At 41.4% G+C, this 21,766-nt stretch overlaps 2 protein-coding genes across 3 annotated transcripts; both read left to right on the top strand.

Annotated features, from left to right (window-relative positions):
- The first annotated feature begins 853 nt into the window (after window positions 1-853).
- Window positions 854-3,563, top strand: GPRIN2 (G protein regulated inducer of neurite outgrowth 2). Its single transcript, XM_054033449.1, has one exon. The coding sequence runs from the start codon at window positions 854-856 to the stop codon at window positions 2,657-2,659; it is 1,806 nt and encodes a 601-aa protein (XP_053889424.1). The 3' UTR covers window positions 2,660-3,563.
- Window positions 3,564-8,984: 5,421 nt separating this feature from the next.
- On the top strand, window positions 8,985-19,178 carry LOC128840020 (elastase-1-like). Of its 2 annotated transcripts, XM_054033451.1 has the most exons (6): window positions 8,985-9,122; window positions 10,385-10,494; window positions 12,073-12,167; window positions 14,638-14,918; window positions 16,009-16,172; window positions 18,988-19,178. In XM_054033451.1, exons 1-6 carry the CDS (start codon window positions 9,026-9,028, stop codon window positions 19,162-19,164), a joined length of 924 nt encoding a protein of 307 aa, XP_053889426.1. In that variant the 5' UTR covers window positions 8,985-9,025; the 3' UTR covers window positions 19,165-19,178. The 2 variants fall into 2 exon arrangements, with proteins under 2 accessions (XP_053889426.1, XP_053889427.1); XM_054033452.1 differs by lacking the exons at window positions 8,985-9,122; window positions 10,385-10,494 and adding an exon at window positions 11,451-11,660.
- Window positions 19,179-21,766: the final 2,588 nt, after the last annotated feature.

The raw sequence follows: 21,766 nt of genomic DNA, 5'->3' as shown, positions 1-21,766 counted from the left end.
AAACCCAGCAATAATCTGAATTGTGGGTGGGTGTGAGTGTGTTAAGGTAACTGCCAGGAAAGGGATAAATTTAGACCATATGCTGTGTGTGTTTGTGTGTACTGCTAGCGGCAGAGTGGGAAAGCCACCTGATTAGTCTCCTCTTTCACTTTTTTAAAACAATATATAAATAAGGCTTGAAAGGATTTTCTGCTTGTTTGGGGGAGGTGGGAGAAAGAGTAGATTTTTTTTCCAATTTAGAAACTTAAATCCAATTTAAGCTTTAAGACTCGATGACTGGATAATTTGTGAAAATTATGACATCACAAGGAACTAAAAGCTGAACAGCTGTGAGAGGAAAGAATTTTTAGTCAGACTGTTGAAAACATTTTTGTTTTTTGTTTGTGACACCACCTGTTTAACTTAGGTTCCTAATAACTTTTCTCCTGAGTGTTCATCTTTGTTTAAAAATGTGCCTTCCCTTCAGTTAAGTTGTGGGCGGTCACAGTGCCTGTCTCTGGACACCGTAAAAAGTGTTTTTCAGTAAATTCAGGAGAGACTTGACATTGCTGATACTTACTCATAATGTGTAAAAACTCATTCTGTATCATGAAGTACAAACCCAATTTTGGGGAAAAATCCTTTGTATAACAATCTTAATGGTAAAAAAAAAGCTGATCCACTTGAGGATAAAGAAAGATGTTGTACTTTGATCTCTGGAGGCACATGCTCTTGACTATAAAAAGTAAGGGAAGCCTAAGCAGTGGATCCATAGGGATGATGAGTATTTCCTGATCTTGAGTATCGCTAATTACATATTCCTTCTTGAATTGTTTTTAAAGTCTCTTTCCTTCCTGCAGGTCTCTTATTTGCCATGGCAGCCAACAGCCACCAGGTCCAAACCCATTCCCATCAGGAAACACTAAATTCTGTTTGCCACCGTCCCCTGAATCTAAACAGCCACCCTCTGTCTAAGAGCTCCTCAAGTCTGGCATGCACTGGGCAAGTGAGTTCTGATGAAAGACAGAGCAACAAGCAAGATCTCAAGAAGAGCCTCAGTAGTACTGTCTGCCAAACACAGGTGAGCAAGAACGATGTTGGAAGTACCCCTAGTTCTGAATGGTCTTCCACACAGTCTGGAATGGTGGAAAGTTCGTCGGCTGTCAGAACAACGAGTGATCAGTCACCAGGTGATAATGTGCAGAACAGAGCTACGACTACAAACTGCTTCCTGACTGTTGACCAGACTCCAGTATCCCTGGAAGGAAAGGACACTAAGATGCATGTCAAGAGTAGCACTGTTGAGAACATTTCTTCAGTCTGTGATACACACCAGCAAAGTATGAATAGAATGGAAGGACTGGAAGCTTCAGTCCAAAGAAGCCATTCTGACCTAACATGCAGTTGCAAGCAGCAGAGTTCTGTCGCCCACATGGAAACCAGTGCCACACACTCTATTATAAGTTCTTCTAGCAGTAATTATGATACACCAATGCATAACATGTCTTTCCAAAGACCGAGATATGGCTCTGGAACATATGAAAATACTCCTAACTATCAAAACTGGGTGACTCAGATTCCCACTTCACATAGAGACCAAAAAGTGCCCACAAACAGCTTTGACAGTGGCGGTATAACACATAACACAACCATTTATACAGATCCTGGAACATTTCACACTGCTGTTCTAGGACCACACATGCCAGGAAGTGGTTTCCCAAACAGGACAATGTGCAGTCAATCAATTGGGCTTAGTCAAGGTGGCATGTCTTACAATAATGTATCAAGCAGTATATACTCTCCCACAGTGATGACAATTCACAACAGCACTGCCCTACCCTGCAGTGCAAGGCAGGATTCTGCTATGAAGATAGATGGCACTGTTTCTGCCTATTGCCATTCTTTGCCAATACCATCTCTTCAACTTGTTCCAAGGTTGGTATGCTCAGTTAGTGACTCGGGAAGAGAACAGGTAACTCCTGGATATTGTCAGTCCTTGCCTACTTCAGATATGATGACCTTTCCTAAACTGGTGTCATCTGTTAGTGAATCAGGTCTGGATGCAAAGCGAATCCTGAAATGCTGTAGTGTTCCTGGGGAGCATCTGTCACATGCTCAGCACTGCGTTCAACAGAGCAGAGCTCAACAGGAAATGAAGGCTTCTTACATTGTGTTGCATGACCAGCAGTGTGCAGACATGATAATGAAGACTAAAGACACATGGACTATGACCTCTATGAATGACTTAACCAAAGAACTGAGATCTCCTCTTGAGTGCAAAGATGCAGAGGTACAAACCATTTCAACAATGGAATGCAAGTCTGTGGCCACAAGCCCATCTGTTGTAGCTGAAGGTCACTCTCATGTGTTCCCAGAGGTTAATTTAGAACATGACCAAGAGGCCCCAAAGTCTCCGGTACGTGAAGTGAGATGGGATGATGAAGGGATGACATGGGAAGTATATGGGGCAGCCGTGGACCCAGAAGTTCTTGGATTAGCCATTCAAAAACATCTTGAAATTCAAATAGAACAATTCCAGACAGAGCCTATAGAGCTCTCTAGGAAAAGTACTGAGGAGTCACCTCCAGCTAAAGAGGCAAAGAAAAGGCCATTTAGAACAATGATGCACTCTCTGAGACACCCAAGCTGCTGTGCCCGTTCCAATACTGTTGTGGAGTGAACATAGCTACATGCCTGCAACATTTAAACTGTCTTGTAAATAAACATTGAATCTTAAGACTTAACGCAGCTAGTGTGGACAATCCAGTCACTTTAGAATAGGGTGGGAAACTGTGAGTTGACATAAAATAAGAAACTCCAAGGAGATCTATTACCTGAGAACTCAACAAGAAACTCCAAGGAGATCTATTACCTGAGAAAGCAGAAGCCTTGTATATTTGTAGCTCCTTGACTTTTTTGTTTTCTATAGTACTATTCAGTTCTTGTGTATTACAAGCAATGATAGATTTTTTTTCTAAAAGAGAAATCTTCTAAGGTAATGTTATTGTACTTTGTACTTTAATAATTTACAGTTAGGAAAACTTTTTAAAAATACAACTTACATTCCTTAAAATCCTATTACATTGAAACTCTTTGGGGAAATAGTATGCTGTTTTTAAAAACTATAACTTAATTGCATTTTAGACTTTACAGAGCCATAAATACCACTTTAGTAATATATAAAGGGCATAATATTAATGACACTGTAATTGCTATATAGTTAATGAATAAGAGTGATCTGTAATATAAATGTGCAGAGTAACTTCAATTCTGCTAGTCTGACTTCATTCTATACATCACATATGTCACAGACAATGTATAGATAGAAGACACTACTGCAATATCACTTAAATTAGTCTATATAGTTATAATGAATTACATAAGTATCCAAAGGACTTAGTGCTTGCAATGTAACTAAGACATAAATGTACAATATTACCAAAGATACCTATTGAATCATGAATGACTCATGTAATGTGAATTTTATCCTGAATAGCTCTTTCTTACAAACACGACACAAAAAAAGTATCTCAGGCTAGTCTGTCATACTGTGTCTATATTACAGATTGGTTTCCTGACATTAAATGTAATTTTTAGTGATTTCTGGATGTGCATCTACATTGAATTGTAATTTTTTAAAAAAATTGCATAAGTGATAAATATATAGTCACAGGGATGCCCATTTGGATGTGTACAGTACACTAGCGGAGGGGCCATCCTGGGCAACTTGCCCTCCACCAACCTCGTATCCTCATTTGACTGGAGTGAAACATGTTCCTAAAGTCAGGTTGCTGTTCATTTGCTTTTAATGTAATGCAACTTAAACTATAAGGTTAAAATTTCCAGCTGATTGATTTGCCATGTGAACTGTAGGATCCCCTCTTCCCAAAATTGGTGTGTGTGTGTGTGTATGTGTGTACACAAAAATTATGGAAAATCATTTGAAAATAACGGGATAGTTCTGATCACTGTAATTTTTTCAAAATAATTGTAATAAGTCCTAAAATAGTATTGGTATTGATTAGAAGGGAATTGTAAGCAGAAGAAGAGACCAATTAGGCTCAATGTCTCTTAAACAACGGTAGGTTGCTATACAGTGTAGAAGCTAGTACTACAACTACTAGGTTATATAAACCACTGCAGTGAATAAACCTATAGTACAGTACTGGCACAGATTTGCTGCTACAGTACCAATATCTGATTATCACTGTAGAAGAAAAATAAACAGCAAATGAAGGGGAAGGATAGCAAGGCAATCAGGTCAATGTCTTGCTAATCAAAAAAAACCAACCAGATGCTCCCTTATTTTGGGCATTTCAGGACTTTAGGCTTCTAATTGAGTCACTGTGGCTTGTTAATATAGTGTGTGCCGCTGAGGATTTCCTTTGCTTTTGGAAAGGATTAAAATAGAAGAGATTTTTAATGGGGATTTAGGAAAACTAAAATATTCATCTGAATATTAACTCTGTGGATGAAATATGACAACTGCCTCTTTTTTTAAAGGCATCATAGCACAGAATTTTGGGTTCACTTTGGATGTGGTCTTTGGAAAGTTACTTTTGGCATTTTGAATCTAAATGCCTGTCAGGTAACACGTTAATTGAATCTTTTCAGTTTTTGACCACTGTACAAAATTATTGTTGTGAATGTTCATGGAACTGGGGTTAGATTTATCAGAGACAGAACTGTAGTTTTTAACTTCTGAGTTCTAATGACTTGGAATGCTGTAGATTCAGGCTTGTCTGCATTTAAAATTTAACAGCTTTTGAAAGAGAATTGGCACCAAATTTATGTTCCAAAAACCAGAAGATGCTACTCTGGATAACAATTGGTGCTAACCTGTCTAGATGCTGGGGAGAAGGGCATGTTGGAACTATCAAAATAGCTCCTAGTCACAAAGTAATAGTGGGTAATTAATACATTTTAGAGCATCATAACTTAGCACTAGAAGGACCAACTAGTATCTGAACACATGGATTCTGGATGGCTCACAGCTTGCTTAAAGTGTAAGTTATAAAGCTGTTCCCTTCTAAGTCACTGGTTCAGATCTAGCCCAAATTGGTGTTGACTGAGAATACGTATTACCTGTCATGGGTGTTTATTAGGTAGCGTGTGTGAAATGAGTTATCTTAGTCCAGTTACCAATAAACAAGTATCAATATCATTAAATCTGCTGTTTGCAGTCTTGGAGAAGAGGCCAAGAACTGAATTAGCCCCTCTCTCACCTATTGAAAGTGGCCCCTGAAGATCAGCATTAGAGATGCATTGGGCTGAGCAGTGAAGAAGAAACTTGCAAAATAACCATCTGTGCTGTACCTGTTCTTGGTTGGAGTTCTTTGATCTCCAAGACTTTCATGAGCACTAACCAGGCTCCAGTTTTTTTGAGAGACAACAAATAACACCAGCACTTACTAAAATAATAAAAATAAAAAATATTCCTGTTGATCTTTTTTAATCTGTCCCTGGAATTATAAACCATATACTCTGATCTTGGTTCACCAGGATCTGCATGTGTAACTTCCAGGACGCCAAGATAAAAATTTTCATCCCCAGAAGCTCCACTTGCCTTCATGTGAAAGAATGCAAACTGGCAATGAACTCAATAGAACCTGGTATTCTGCCTCCCAGTGTAACTAATTGCTGGTGCTTCAGAGGAAAAGAATCCCTACTCCCTATAAGGCAACTAGCCAGTTGTTCAAAGCCGTATGTGTTTGGGAAGGCATTTCTTCCTGCCCTTCTTATAATCTGAAGCAATAAGAAAGGATCACTTCTGTGGTGACAGGCCCAAGTACAAAACATCTTACTCAGACAATTATTTAGCTTTTTTGTAAATCCAAGCAAATAGTGATCTGCCAGTAAGTGTGGTGAGGTAAGGGGTCCTTGGTGGGACAGAAAGTTGTTCCTTGTTAAAATTACAGGTCTGTCGCATCTTACACTGGGGTTACGTTCCGTAGTCAGCGCGTAAAGCGAAAATCGCGTATAGTCAAAATTACATTGAGTGTAATGGCAGGCAGAATCACCCGCACTACAGGTACAGTATTAAAATTGTTGTTTTTCTCTTTGTTTTTGTTTTGTTTTTCCAATCGCGTAAAGCTGAAATTGTGCATGTTAAATGTGCGTAAGATGCGACAGACTTATAGAACAAAGTCATGTAGTTCTTTGTAGGAAAAACAGTTTGGGGGAGGGTGCAGCTAAATTTTACTTAGCCCTGGTCTACAATATGAGTTTAGGTTGAATTTAGCAGCGCTAGATCGATTTAACCCTGCACCTGTCCACACGACGAAGCCATTTTTGTCGACTTAAAGGGCTCTTAAAATCAATTTCTGTACTCCTCCCTGACGAGGGGATTAGCGCTGAAATCAACATAGCCGGGTCGAATTTGGGGTAGTGTGGATGCAATTCGACAGTATTGGCCTCTGGGAGCTATCCTAGAGTGCTCCATTGTGACTGCTCTGGACAGCACTCTCATGGTCACCTGTGCTGATCAGCTCGCCACACTGGCCAAACAGGAAATGAAATTCAAAAGTTCGTGGGGCTTTTCCTGTCTACCTGGCCAGTGCATCTGAGTTGAGAGTGCTGTCCTCTGAAGGAAAAATAAAAAGAGGGAAACATTCATAGGAGTTACAAACTTAGAGCCAGATTCGTGGTTGGTGTAAATTGGCATAGCTCCGATGAAATCAGTGCACTTTCAGGCACTTGAAGTCCAATATGTACTTTGGGCAGGTCTACACTTCGAAAACAACTGAGTTGTAAGATGCATTAACAGTGTTGACGCTCCAAAAGTCGATGCTAGCCTCAGTACTGTGGACGCACTCTGCCGACTTAATGCGCTTATTGGGGACACACACAATCGACTGTATAAAATTGCTTCCTAAAAAATCGACTTCTATAAATTTGACCTAATTTCATAGTGTAGACACTCAGTCTTACTACAAGATTGGGAGCCAGAAATTCCTGACTTCTACTCTTGGAACTGACCCTTATGTTCTCTGTGACTTGGGCAAGACACTGCTCTCATGAGTTTTCCCAACTGTGAAGGTAATACTTGCAACTGTTCCTTGCAGCCATGTTGAGGTGATTAATTCATGGTTTCAAAGCTCTTTGAAAATGAAAAATCCTATATTAGTGTTAAGTAGTATTGTTAATTGGACAAAAGGGGTGGGAGAAGAATGGTTTATTAGATGGAAATCAATCCTTTCAGTAAACCCTTACAGTGTGGGCTAAATAACCATACAGAACTCTTCATAACACCAGTCATTTATGTCCTGCTTTCTTGGGTAGGAAGATAGAGATGATGGGGTTTATTTGGTTTTAAAATTACTTTTTTTTTCACTTTCTTCAGTAAAATAGTTTTGAAATGAAGGGATCAATTAAAAACCAATGTCTGACCCACATCTTTTCAAAGCCTCACCCCCTTAATAGTTCATGTTGCTAGATCCATCTAATCATTTGAGGATAAGAAACTGGTGATTGTAAGTGTCTCTGGGCAGAGCCCTTGTTTTTTCAATATGCCTGTAACTACCGCACACCCTTGTATCACTACAGACAATGAAAATGAGTAGTGTTGTCTAGCCCCCTGTGTTGAACTGGAGATTCTAAATAGGCTAGCTCTGCAATGGGGCAGAAAGGTGACAGGATGTGTGTTCATTTTGCATGGAGAGTGTAATTTGTAGATGAACAAGATCTATGTGTTTTTCTTGTTTGGAAAGATGAAATGTCAGTCTTGCAGCTAAAGACACTGGTTGTTTTAAGAATGAATGTTCTCCTCACCATCACCACCACTTTATAAAATGAGAGATTCAGCCTCCTGGCCTAGAGAGATTCCAACTGCCATTGGGGAGTACTGTACAACTGGTTCATTTCCTCTTCCTGTCACCCCCTTTCAGGGCTGACATGGGCTTGCAGAACTGAAGCCCCTGTTAGGAAAAGAAAGCCCCAAAGAATAACGGGATTTAATTAATAAAAGAAAAACTTAGGTTGAATATTAGAAAAAGCTTTCTTATGGTTAGAGCTGATAGACTGTGGAACATCCTCTCCGGGGAAGTGCTGGATGTCCAATCTCATCACACATTTAACTCTTGTCTGTATCAGATCAAGAAACACACTCGAAGGCTTTGCTGCAGTTATTCAAATGTACAGTTTCTGCCTCTCTAAAGCTCTAGAAATGCTGGGTCTTGAGCTTACAGTCATCACAGGCAGAAGGGTCAATGCATTCAGATAGCAGAGTACTAAGCTGCAGTCTGTAAATCTTTAGAAGCATTAATCCCAACTAATATGTGACCTAAACAGATGCCATCTATCTTATTATCAGCCTTCCATATATGACAGAATACATTGCTCAAACAACATTTCAAGGGAATTTTAAAAAGGAAGGGAATAAACACGAATGAGGAAATGATGCCAACAAATCTTAACCCTCTTCCAACCACATACTGTTTTCTTACTGGGAAAAAAGCAACCCCAGCAACAATTAACCACATGGTGTTGAAAGCTGTTCAGCCTCATAAGAAGAGATTTTGTCCCCTATGCGGTTAAAGGTAGCGTAATTTAATGAAGCTGGGTCAAGCACTTTCAATGAATTAAAGTGTGTTTGTGTTACTTCATAGAAAATAGCTTCCCTTGCCCCATCTGCTGCTCAGCGGTTGGATCTGCCACTCATTTTTATCAAGTAATAAAAATTCAATGGCTTCCTTCATTTGAGATTGTAAATCATTAATCATAAAGTGGATGTTGGATCAAAATTCCCTAAACATACAACAGTACCTTGCAGAAATGCCTGTTTAGTTTGTACCTTCCAGGGTAAAACTGCTGATGAGAACCACCCTCCCACAACCAGTCATAACAAGAATGCTAACCACAGGCAGAACCATCCAGACCTTGGTGTTTTGATCTGTCCTGCATTGTTTTACTGTATTTATCCTGAAAGTAACAACAAGCAGTGGTGTTTATGGTCCTGTCCCTCCAGTGTCATGTTCAGTAATGACAATTGTGCTGCAGTACAAAAATTCAGTCTCTCTTCTTCACTCGTCTGATCAAGTTCTTGGCAATGATGATAGACGGATTGCTTATGCTGCTGTTAGTGGTTTCCTTAGCACAAGCATCTTCACTCCAGAATGCTCGTCATCCCACATTCCTGAACATCGGTAAGTTGACACTACATGATCTCTGTTTTTTGAAAAAACTATTAAACAGGCTAATGCCATTAGCCAGTGGTTTTAATTCAGCAGATCCTGTGCACATGCTTAAACTTGTTTGATAAAGCTCGTTCCTTTCCTGCTTAATAGTGCTCTCTGTTGCCAAATGTTCCCCTTTCTCTGCATCTGCAAGAAATCTATTATAAATATGACTTTATTGGTGCCATAACACTGTTGGCTGTTAATGATACCAAACCCTAATGGCTGCTCTCTAGATACTGGCAAAAAAACAAAAACCAGATAATAATAGTATTAATTAATACCATGAGATGAAACGGGCACCTCGGGTCAAATTAGAAGGAGCTATTTGGGTTCCATGGGGATTTCTTTGGTCAAGTGTTCAGCAACCCCACCTAAAAGCCCAAATAAGTCATTTTCTTCTGCTCCTAGGTCAGAAGTTGCCATTTCTGTTAATATTTTGAAAGCCCCATTTTAAAAGGGAAGTCTTGGAGACTCCAATTGCGGGACTGACACCTGGCAAGATTGTTTGAGGGATGCATCTGATTTACACAATGGAACCAATTGTGTGACTAGAGATTGGAGGATCAGGCTCCTGATGTAGGGTGGGCTATTTTTAAACACCCAACTTCGTACTTTTAATTCACATTTCTTCAAACCTGTCAAGGGCATTGGTCCCTATTGCTGGGTGCATCCATGGTAAATATGAAGTTTCTGAAAGATGCAGCTTGAGGTATCTGAGTGCAAATTCACAAGAATGTGTCCAGTTAATGATATGTAACACAAAACCAGTAAAACATCTGAAAATCTTCTCACAATAAGCTACTGTATCTCCAAAGTAGTCAAACAGAAAGTGATCACACATTCCAGAGAAACAATCATCTGTAAATTAAGAAGCAAAAGGAAGTGTGTGTCCCAAAAGCAAAGTAGTCATAGACATTTGAAAATAGCAGGTGTGGGTGTATAAACTAATAAGCTCACACAATAAACTCTTCCATGTATTTATTGATCTATTTGAAGTTTTAAAATCCATTAACTTTTTTACTATTCCTATACATGCATGCATAAGTGTACAAAAAAGAGTAATATGAACACAAGGCTGGTGAATACAGTACATTGTTAATGATTGTCATTTTACCCCATTTTTCCAAATTCTCTGCATGTTTGAGTTGTATGCTCCATCTTTCCAGAATCAGCCTACTACTGTTAGAATATGATCTTGTAGACTTCCTTTATTTATCTGTATATTTTAGATTGGCCAACAAACTGTGGTGTTCCATATTTTCAACCAAACACAGTGGAGAGGATTATATCGGGCAACGAAGTAAGGCCACATTCTTGGCCTTGGCAAGTCTCATTACAGGTAACAATGACCTTTAGACAGAGGAACAAACCTAGCTGTCCTTCCTCAATACAACATTTTTATTGACGTCAATAATACAGTTATTAAGAGTGTGTGTGCAACCAAGCAAGTGACTGTAACTTGTGTCTCTATATTGTGCCACATGCTTCTCCTACTGAAGTCAGTGGTAAAATGTATGTAAAGTATGCTTTTCACATAGCTTTTAATAAAGGGATTGTGGTCTAAGAACTATTTATATAATTTTATATATAATATAAGGAGTTTCTTATGGTTGTAAAATATTTGTGAGCTACAATATGTAGCCATCAAACCTGAATTGAAGTATACTTTCCAAAAAGTTGGTGGAAGCACATTTAATTTAGGTTTTAGCCACCCCAATCCCCCTCAAACCAACTCTCTTTAATGGCCCTGTATATTTAATAGTAGGAGGACTGGCCACTTTCAAAATAAATTCTAAAACCAAGAATTGTATAGCAGCTTCATGGGAAAATAATTTCCTAGAAAATAATGAAGACTTGATTACAGATGCAGGCAAAAAGGATGAAATAGAAAGAAAAGGGATGGAGGGTATCTCTGTATGACATTGGTGAAAATACAGAACTTCAAGACAGCAACACATTTTCATCAGTAATATCATCTGTTTTGTATCTAAACAAAGTAGATTGGTATGTGACTGAATTATTCCACCAAGATAAAAAATGGAGACCATGTTCTCATTCATCCAGGAGTCTTTTATAAGCTGGTTTCTCCAGAACCTCTAACTCAGATAGTCCTCTACTTTCCACCACTGATACATTTTTCTTGGCCATCAAAGTAGATTATATTTCTGCAGGAGAAAGCTTGGTCAGGGAAGAGAATGGGATGTATATATAAAGAATCAATAATTGAAGTGCGGCTGACATCTGATAATTTGGACGTAGAAATGGATAACATGCACGGGCAAATTAAGTTAAAAGTAACATAATATCCTATGGTTTAAATAAAATGAGAGATAACTAGCTGTGTTAGGATTCACAAACAAAACAAAGGAGTCTTCAGTGCGAGATTCTTCCATCCTTGTCTTCCATATTTATGTTGTTACCCTCCATGTGTTTACTGCAATGTTGGAAGAGGAACCAATAGGGAGATGCAAAGAGGAGGGAGATGTGATGAGAACAACAAACAAGGTAAATGATCCTTGCAACAACGTTTTGAATAGACTTGAGGGGTGGGGCAATAGGGCTGGCCTCAATGCTAGACAAGACCAAATTACAGTAGTAAAACGGCTTGGCAGTCTGGACATACAAATATCTCCATAATTATTGCTTATTAGTTAACAGTGGTTTTCACTACCCCATCTTTATTCCACAATGGCATTAGCAGACAGGTCTTTCTTAACAATTCTTTAGCATCATTTTACACGCAGAAAAAAGAATGCTGGGATAAATAGATTTCTTCCACAACTGCTAGTAACACATATTGCTCAGTAGAGGGCACTATTACACCACCATTAGTTCATCCATTCCTTTCATGTGCCCAAGAATGAAATCTCCTCTGACATACATTTCTATTATTTTCTAACTTTATTTTTCTTTCTAGGTTTGGACTAGAACAAATAGCAAATTTATTCATGTTTGTGGAGGGACTCTCATTCACAAAAGCTGGGTTCTCACTGCTGCCCACTGCTTCCAGAAGTGAGTTTTACATTTGCAGTTTTTGCTTGAGTTCTTGGAGGTTATGGAATATATTTTTGTAAACTTATTACCACTAAAAGGAGAAATAAGTGCAGAATTAGATGTATTCTGTACTTCAGCCATTGTGACTCAGAGCCACCATGAAAAGAGACACATCAGAAAGACTGATAGAAATTGATCAAGGGAAATTGTGCACACTAGTGGGGTGATTCTTAAACTTACTCCTGGGACATTCTATGCCAAAAAAATAAAAATTCTGCGCACAATATTTTAAAATTCTGCAAATTTTATTTGTCAAAATAACACTACATAATCACACCAGTTTCAATTATTTTGACAATTTATTTCAAAATACCTGTCAGCAGGTATGTCTGTAACAATACAGACACACAAAAATTCCCCCAGGAGTAAAGAAACCCTATGACAACCCAGTTCCTGTTTCTCTGTCCCCTTCCCCACCCACCATAGCCCAGCTGAGGGGGTGGGGGACGGTAACCCACAACCCCTCCCCCTCAGAGCGTAGCCGCAGGGCCCCCCCAGCCAATACATCCGAACCCCCTCCTGCCCAGAGCACAGCTGTGGGGCTCCCTAGTCCAGACACCTGCCTCCCTACCCCCTAAAGCCCAGGGATCCAGAGGGAGAAACAGCCTGATGCTCTGTCCCAGGTTTGCATGGAGTTTCCTGCGCACTGCTCTCTCCTTCCCTCACGGCATGCTGGGAACTGCAATTGCCAGGAACCCTCTAGCTCTCTCCCTCTCCCCCGCAGCAGTGTCTTCTATGTGTGAGCTGGGCACTGCCAGGTCCAGCAGCCCTAGTGGTGGCTAGCGGCACTGCAGCCTATTTCTGTGGGGCAAAGGAAATTCTGTGCGCATGTTAATTTCTGCAAAATTCTGCATTGCGCAGTGGTGCAGAATTCCCCCAGGAATATAAACTTGGGAACATAACCTAGAAATTAGGGTGTTAATAGAAAAAGAAAAAACCATCAAAATGCAAAAGATGATAACCATGGGGTATTGCTTAGGAAAATATTTTGAAAGAAAGCATATAAATGAGGTCAAAAGAACTTCTAGTTTTATTACTTGGATTGAGAAATATACCATTGCAAGAAGGAATAAAATCAAACAAATATGGATTTACCCAGTTCTTAAACTGTCTTGCTTTCTGCGATCAATATTCCACACTTGTTTTTGAACAAACAAAAAACCACTATTATTCTTTCATATAATGATACAGACAGCAGTTATTTTCTGTACTTGGTAAACTTTCTTTGTATTTAGTGTTCCTTTTCTTGTACCATGCATGATAATAATCTGTGAATGTGTCACACATTTGGTAACTCCCCTTTTAAAGTAATTGTAATGTAGTTTTTAGTTTATACAGTATAGAGAAACCATGCAGGTGAAGTACAGTGTAAAACAAGTAACAATAGAAACTAATGCAATTGATCTTGTTCAACAAGTCATTCCAACTATTCAATAAGTTACAGTCTAACTAAGAAAACTTCAAACTTTCTGAAAAATATCTGGTCAACCTCCTTGCCAGTATGTAATTTGGTGTAAGGTTAAAATTCACCCTATTTCAAAGACCCTGTGTAAAGCTCGTCATGCCACTTAAGCTGTACAGTGGCAAAGCTTGACAGATTCAGTAGCTAGAAATCCCATGTAAAGCTACAAGTCCTATGTCCTGCCCATAATTAGAGCAGTCAGGGAATGAATTCCATTCTCCCCATTCCTCATTTAGGCCTCAACTCAGCAAGGTACTTAAGCATGTACCTATCTTTAAGCACAGGAATAGTCCCAAAAAATATTTTGCTGAACCAGAGCCGAAGCTTCTGGTGTAAAGCACATTTACTCAGGAGGAATGCATTTTACCCTAAAGAAATGTATAAAATTCATTCCTTTTTCCCAGTCAACTAGAAATGGTACTGAATCTTTGATGCAAAACCTTGTTATACATTCATGTGCAATGTCCAAAGGTGAAGGACAAGTGCACTAAGCCTCTAAACCTGCTTTTTATTGTTGTATTTTATAGATACCTCCTAAACATCTATAATATGTTTATTCCCACTGTATATGGAGGCCTGCTGTAAATAATGATGCATTGTTTCCTCCTGCAGTGAAGAGTCAAACTGTATCTTTGCTGCTGTTAAACACTAGGCAAGCTGCTCTTTACGTTTATGGTGTCAGCAGAACCCTCTAAACTAATTTCTAATCTACTGTTATGGCAGGATCTCATTTTTCATCATAAACACACCTTCACTCATTTCAGCAGGCTACCATTTTGCACTTCTAAACAATGTCATTTTAAACTCACAACGTTTGATATAACTGTCGTGCTAGTTTGGGGTAAACAGCCTTCTGGTCAATTATGTGAGTGTGGGGAGTATTGCACATAATAGGTGGAAAAAACTCATTAAAAAGAGGGCATTAGGTTCAACATAATGAGACCCTATGTTATTTTAATTTTTTAGAGGAAAGGTAGAAGATGCAGCAAATTGGCGAATTCTCCTGGGCAAGCATAACCTTAATCGTACCGAATCCACAGAGCGAGTCTACCGTGTGAAGCAAATTTATCGGCATGAGCGTTTCCGCTACCCTCACCTAAACGAGCTGGATTATGACATTGCCTTGGTCAGGCCTGTAGAAGACATTTTAACAAACCATTTTATTCACTATGCCTGCCTGCCTAAGAAAGACAGCACTCTTCGTCCAGGACAATTCTGTTGGGTGACTGGATGGGGGGACACAAGAGGTACTTCTGAGTGCTTCTCGTAGCATGAGTTCAGGGGTTAGACTTCACCAGTCTGTGGAAGGTGCATGCCTATCAGAGACCAACTTTTAGCCAATTACTCTTTGAAATTCCTATGATATAGAGGAGGCTTCTTTTAAAAACACATAGCAATATAGGCAGGATGCCTTCCTATGTGCTGAGGCACAAGAAAACCAAATAGTTTCCATTGCTTCTGAAGTGCAAGTACCTAGTATAACAGCACTTCCTGAAATAGGTGACTGACTTAATCTTTTAAATGTTACTGTTATAACAGTATAACCATAGCACCTAGGCGTCCCAGTTAAGGACAAGAACCCTAGGTACTGTATAAACACAGACCAGTCCCTGCCCCAAAGAGCGTATGTGACATATGGTAACAGTTAGTGCCCATGCTACCACATGTCTGAATACTTGCACAGCTAAATCTTTCAACAACCATTCAGATTTTATTCTGAGGTTCTTCCCTGTTTTCATGTTAATGTACATATGTATTTATTTATTTTATATTTGGGGAGCACATTTGAGGTTCCAATCTGTATTACAGCCCCATCGTGTTAAGCACTGTACAAACATCTGTGATACAATCCTTGCCCCAAAGAGTTTATATTCTAACTAATGCCCATGAAAAGTGTCAGACTCTTTAGTCCTGGAGGCTGACGTCTCCTTATCTGCAAAACAGATAAAACATGGACAGCAGCAGTACAAACCTCCCTCTACTGCCCTGCCAACATACCATGACCCTGCCCAGGGATGAATGAATAGTTGGATCCTTTTTCCCAGCTGCAAACTGTGACAATACATTGTGGGGAAATGCAGTTTCATAGTTGACTATACTTGTGGAATAGACACACACACATCTGACTATTTAAAACAAACAAACAAAATCAGAATTAACAAATCGGAAACAAAAATAGAATGGTAGGAATCTTTTAATTTGGAACATGGTAGACCCAAGTTCTTGTAACTTGTACATGAATACTGTTAAATTGCATTCCATGTCACTTGAAATGTTCATATTTAGAATGGAAATGTTTTTCATGTTCCCTTTTCTCATCTATTTTATCTATTTAAGGTGGGAAAGAAAACCTGGCTTTGTCTGAGGTTTTGAACCAGGCCAAGTTACCAGTCATAGATTACAGTACATGTCGCCTAAAGAAGTTCTGGGGAGACAGAGTTCGGCAGTCAATGCTCTGTGCTGGATTCATGGACACTGGGGAGCCTCCTGCTGCTTGTCAGGTACAAAAATCAGCTGTTAATTCCAACTATGAATGAAAACATCAGGCTGTTCAGTACAGGGATAGTTAACATAGTTTGTAGCTTTCTAAAAAATGGCCTGTTGCTGCCCCTGTCTTTAAAGAGAAGCATGTGTGGCCTGTGACAATTATACATCTCCATATGCAAGGGTCCACACTGCATGCTAGGAAATGTAGTTTCAAGGGGCATACTTCCATGTTCAGGATAAAGGCTGTTTATTGTTGTTGTTTTGCCTGTTAAATACATTTATTTATGGAGGAGAAATCACAGCTGTTTTCTCAACAGAAAATTGGCATCATTAAATCAGTAACTTCTCCGTTAAAAGCAATTAAGATGATTAAACATGGTACTTAGTAGGACAAAGTTTGGACATCCCTCATCCAATTGGAGAGAAATAGTTTTAAAGCAGTGGCATAGATTAGGATTGTCAAAGGCCTCAAATTACAGGAAATTGTCCTGATTTTCAGAATTAGTCCTGTATCCTGATTTCAATAGTAGCAAGGGGGCGGGGGGGAAGGAGTGGGAGTGAGAATCGGGAAGAGATTATTTTAAGCCCATTGCAGTATATGGAAAAATGTTCATAGCTGTATATATCCTTAGAGAAATGTAAAAATCTAAAAAATGCCCAAAACTGCTGCAAAGGAATCTCTTGTCAAAAGCTTGTGTATTATCACTTTTTGACTAGTCTAATTAAAGGTATTTAACTTTTCCACCTCTTTGTATTATAATGAGTGAAAGATATGTACCAATTCCCAGGCAATTTCTAGGAATATATTATTTAATATATTTTATGATGATTTTTGGTCAGGCATTATTTAGGGGAATTAAAACATTATTTTATTTTTGGATGTGGGAAGACTTGGGGAGTGTTAATTTTTAGTGCTTGTGAAAAGTGACTGATTGGTAGCCCTGGATACTGAAGTTCTTTGTACTTCCCATAGATCAGCTACAGCACAAGCACCTGTAGTGCAAACTTCCCTACACAGTGCTGTCAACATGCCCTTTATCCTCTCTGGATGCATCCCTTCAAGAATTACTAAAGTAATTGGCTCATTGACTTCTGCCAGGAATGGGCAAACTAAGGCCCATGGGCCAGATCCGGCCCATCAGAGCTTTGGATCCGGCCCGTGGGATTGCCACCCCTGTGGCGCCGCAGGCCCCGCACCGCTCCTGGAAGCAGCCGGCACCATGTCCCTACAGCTCCTGGGGAAGGGGAGGCAGAGGGCTCCGCGCGCTTCCCTCGCCTGTGGGTACCTCCCCTGAAACTCCTGCGGCCAATGGGAGCTTTGGGGGAGGTACCCACAGGCGAGAGCAGCGCGCGGAGCCCTCTGCCCCACCCTCCCCCAGGGGCCGCAGGGACGTGGTGTCATCTGCTTCCGGGAGCAGCGCGGGGCCAGGGCAGGCAGGCAGGGAGCCTGCCCTGGCCCCGATGCGTGCTGCTGCTACCCCGGAGCCGCTCCAGGTAAGCGGCACTGGGCCGGAGCCCATACCCTGAACCCCTCCTGCACCCTGCATCCCAACTCCCTGCCCTGAGCCCCCTGCTGCACCCTGCCTGCACCCCAACCCCCTGCAGCACCTCGCACTCCCCCTGCACCCCAACCCCCTGCCCTGAGCCCCCTGCCGCATCCCGCACCCTTCCTGCAGCCCAACCCTATGCCCTAAGCCCGTTCCTACACTCCTCCCTGCACCCCTGCCCTGAGCCCCATCGCACCCCTCCTCTGCCCCAATCCTTTGCCCTGAGCCCCTTCCTGCACACCACACCCCCTCCCACACCCTGCACTCCCTCCTGCACCCCAACCCCTTGCCCCAGCCCTACATTCATGGCCCTGCATGCAATTTCCCCACCAGAGCCCTTGGGCTAAAAAGTATGCCCACCCCTGGCCTATGCAGTTCTTGACCTCTCTGCTATGACTGCCCAACCATAGGGCATATTAGTGTCAGCTGAAATGGTTTTTGTGATCTGTACTTTTTTCTAGTAGGAATCTGATCAAGACCACTAATTCACTTCATGTGGGCCACTGAACACCCATCAGATGTTAGTAATGACCAACCTAGCCTTGATCCAGACCTATGGTTTAAGAGATGAAACACACTGTATACTGTTACTACATCTTTGAATCATCCACCTTCTTAATCCAATAAATGATTAGACAGCTTTACAGAACAAGGAGCTGACTCAGTCTGCATCTAATATCCTTATGTGCTTGGCAGAAAATGCTGTTCATGTGACCCATGTGGAGTTTAGGTAATCCTAAAGAGGACTCTCACCTGACAGCTAAATCTCATCAAGAGTATCCTGCTAAAACAGGGGTTCTCAAACTGGGGGTCGGGACCCCTAAGGGGGTTGCAAGGTTATTACATGGGGGGGGTCATGAGCTGTCAGCCTCCACCCAAACCCAGTTTTGCCTCCAGCATTTATAATGGTGATAAATATATAAAAAAGTGTTTTTAATGTATAAGGGTGGTCGCACCCAGAGGCTTTCTATGTGAAAGGGGTCACCAGTACAAAAGTCTGAGAACCTCTGTGCTAAAACATGGTGCTTTCCTCACTTCTTGTAAGTGGAGACCTTACCGCAAGATGCCTCAGAGCTAAGAACTCCAGTGTAGCTCTACATCCTTTTCTATACCTTAATGACACCCATTAAAAATAGATCTAGGTGTGTTTTATGCATTATATAGCATGCAAAAAGTCTGATTTGTTCTGTTTGTTAATAGAGCTATTAAAGAGCACAAAGTGATTGGCATATATAGCAATTTCCTGCAATTCCAAGTCCTATCTAATGGTTGTTTCTTTCAGGGAGATTCAGGTGGACCACTGGTTTGCCAGATTAGAAGAGAAAAGTGGGAAGTGCATGGTGTAGTTAGCTTTGGGCCTATTGGATGCAAAGTGGAGAACAAACCCAGTGTCTTTACGAGGACTTCTGCTTACATTTCCTGGATTGAAGCAACCAGAATCCGGGACTTCTTTTTGTAAAGACATGAAATACAACTTAAGTGGGAAAAAAATAAAAATATTTTAAATAAATAAATTAATGTCTTCATTTCTAATTTTGAGGTTAATTAGGCTCTTTGCAGAGGGCAAGATAGATGAATCTGCTGTACCCTTCACTTGTTTCCCCTTTCCTGAGTACCAGATCACTAGGTTAAATTTTCAGTGGTGTACAGTTCTGTTAGCTGTCTTTCATAGACACTTTCCCTTCTCATCTTGTGTCTTTCCTTTCTCAGTCCCCCATCTTCTTTCTGACATTTTTTCTTCTTAGACCCCAAACTCTAATTCTCCATGCCTCTATTCTCTTCTGCAAGTGCTGATCAAAAGGAATAGGGTGTACACCAGACAATACTGAAGGCTGCACTAGGCAACAACAAATTATTGGACATCCTTTAAAAAGAAATTCAGGATACTTAACAGTTCAGTGTCCCTTGCCAGGTGATTTGTTCAGTGCTTAAGTAGAGGAGCCCTGTAGCTATTATGGGGATTTGATGAGCTACAATATTGCAGTTTTCTTAATTAAGAAACTTGAAAACATTTATCCTTCCATAATATATGGGGCATAGGCTTGAAGTTGCTTTGCAGAGGGAGAGCAAGCTCCTTCTAAAATAATTAAAAGATGGGGAGAGGTGAATGGAGGTTGGGGAGAAAGCAGGAAGACAAGGGAGGTGTTTCTGCAAAGTGCTTGGTCTCCAGCTCTGGGTGTAGCTTTGACTTTTTCTGCTTTAAAACATTAATCTTTATATAGTCTCATCCAGTAAGCAAATTAACATCACTGCAGTGGAAAGGGAGTAGTGAGATATTGTTCACACCTTTATCTATGCTGTTGTTTAGGGGGAGATGGGTTTCTTTGAGGGGGTAGGAGGTGAAACAGTTCTGCCCCTCCCATCTCTGCATCTATTCTTTAAATCAGTAGTAGTTCTCAATCTATGGGTCACAGAAAGCTGGCAAGTCACAGTGACTTCTACAGGCATCCAGCGTATTCTTGCATGAAGGCCTGAAAAATTAGCTTGAAACAAGTATGAGGAAACAGCCAGTCTTCCTCCACCAGTGGACAGAGAGGATGGGGGAGTTGCCCTTGGAACCTGGAGCTACCCAGTGAAAAATTTGCTAGTGAAAAATTTCTGAATAAGGTACTTTTCTACCCAAGTATGTGCTGCAGTTGCCATGGGGATGCTGTTGGAGGGTGAAGGGGAGTGAAAAAGCAAGATGGGCAGTGCCTTGTGGGCTGGGGACAGAAAAATAAGGTAAGGCAGTCTGGATGAGGGAGAGTGGGAGGGGTGGCAAGGCTGGGTGCTTGTGGTTGGAAAGGTTGGACAATAGTGAATGGGAGAGGAGACTTGGTGCTGATGGGTAGCTGGGGAGGCTTGGCACTGGCAGGTAAGTGGTCATAGAGTTCTATGCCTCAAGCTGTGGCCTACTTTGAGACAGTCTGACAGCTCTGCCTTAGACCAAACTTGCTGTGGTTTGGGAGCTGTCTTTAGGGCTGCGCCACCTGCTCCCCCCTCCCCCACACTCATTGCAGCATGCCTGATCCCTTCTCAGGTCCCCCTCCGTCAGTCCCAGAGGCTCAGTCAGATGCTATGCACAAAAGCAAACTGTAGAGATGGGAAAGCTACAGCTCTTGCGCACAATTCAGCCAGATGAGATCCTGGCTGAGATGCAGACAAACATGATGGGGCAGTCAAATGAGATCCTGGCCACCCGACAGCCCTGCCTTAGCAAAAGGAACGTTAGTGACAAAGACATTTCTGGGCTTTCTCCTGGTCACTGCTGCCAGTTCCATTTGTGTCCCATATGCCAGGAGCCCTAGGGCACTGAGTTGGGATTTTTCTTTCTTTTCTGGATGCCAAAAACCTGCCAAGGAATTCTTTTGACCCCCCCCCCAAAAACCATGTATGAAAGTGTGTAGGGGTGCTAGCTTGTCTCATGCCAGCAAAGGGTGTGTGTGTGTTCCTGAAGCCCCAGCTGTGGGAGTCCCGTGATATGTGAAACTGAGGTTCTCATGCAAAGAAAAAAAATTGATATTTCTAGCCCCAGGCACACCCCACAGGCGCTACGCTGCCAGGCCAACAGAACCCAACCTCTCTGTGCAGCCCCAGCCTAGGATTAGGTCAGTCTTGCTCTCTCAGGGGGTCTGACATTAGAGGTGGTTTTGGAATTAATTGGTAAACTTAACAGTAACAAGTCACCGGGACCAGATGGCATTCACCCAAGAGTTCTGAAAGAACTCAAATGTGAAGTTGCTGAACTATTAACGATGGTTTGTAACTGTCCTTTAAATCGGCTTCTGCACCCAATGACTGGAAGTTAGCTAATGCAACGCCAATATTTAAAAAGGGCTCTAGAGGTGATCCCGGCAATTACAGACCGGTAAGTCTAACGTCAGCAGCGCTGGGCCGAGGGGAGCTGCTTCCCCGGGCATGGCGGCTCGTGTGCCATGCCCTGGCCCGGCCCTCAGGGCTCAGCAGCACCAGCTCCTGCCACCTGCCCTGCAACAGGCAACCCCGCCCCCCCGCGGGCGGCCACCGTCCTCGGCCAGTCCCCCCTCTCCCATTGCCCCCCCTCGCTAAGCGGGGCGGGAGGG

The sequence above is a fragment of the Malaclemys terrapin genome, chromosome 7 (assembly GCF_027887155.1).
Source record: "Malaclemys terrapin pileata isolate rMalTer1 chromosome 7, rMalTer1.hap1, whole genome shotgun sequence".
Classification (NCBI taxonomy): domain Eukaryota; kingdom Metazoa; phylum Chordata; order Testudines; family Emydidae; genus Malaclemys; species Malaclemys terrapin.
The sequence above is the reverse complement of the archived record's forward strand: the minus strand, read 5'-3'. Positions and strand labels throughout refer to the sequence as shown.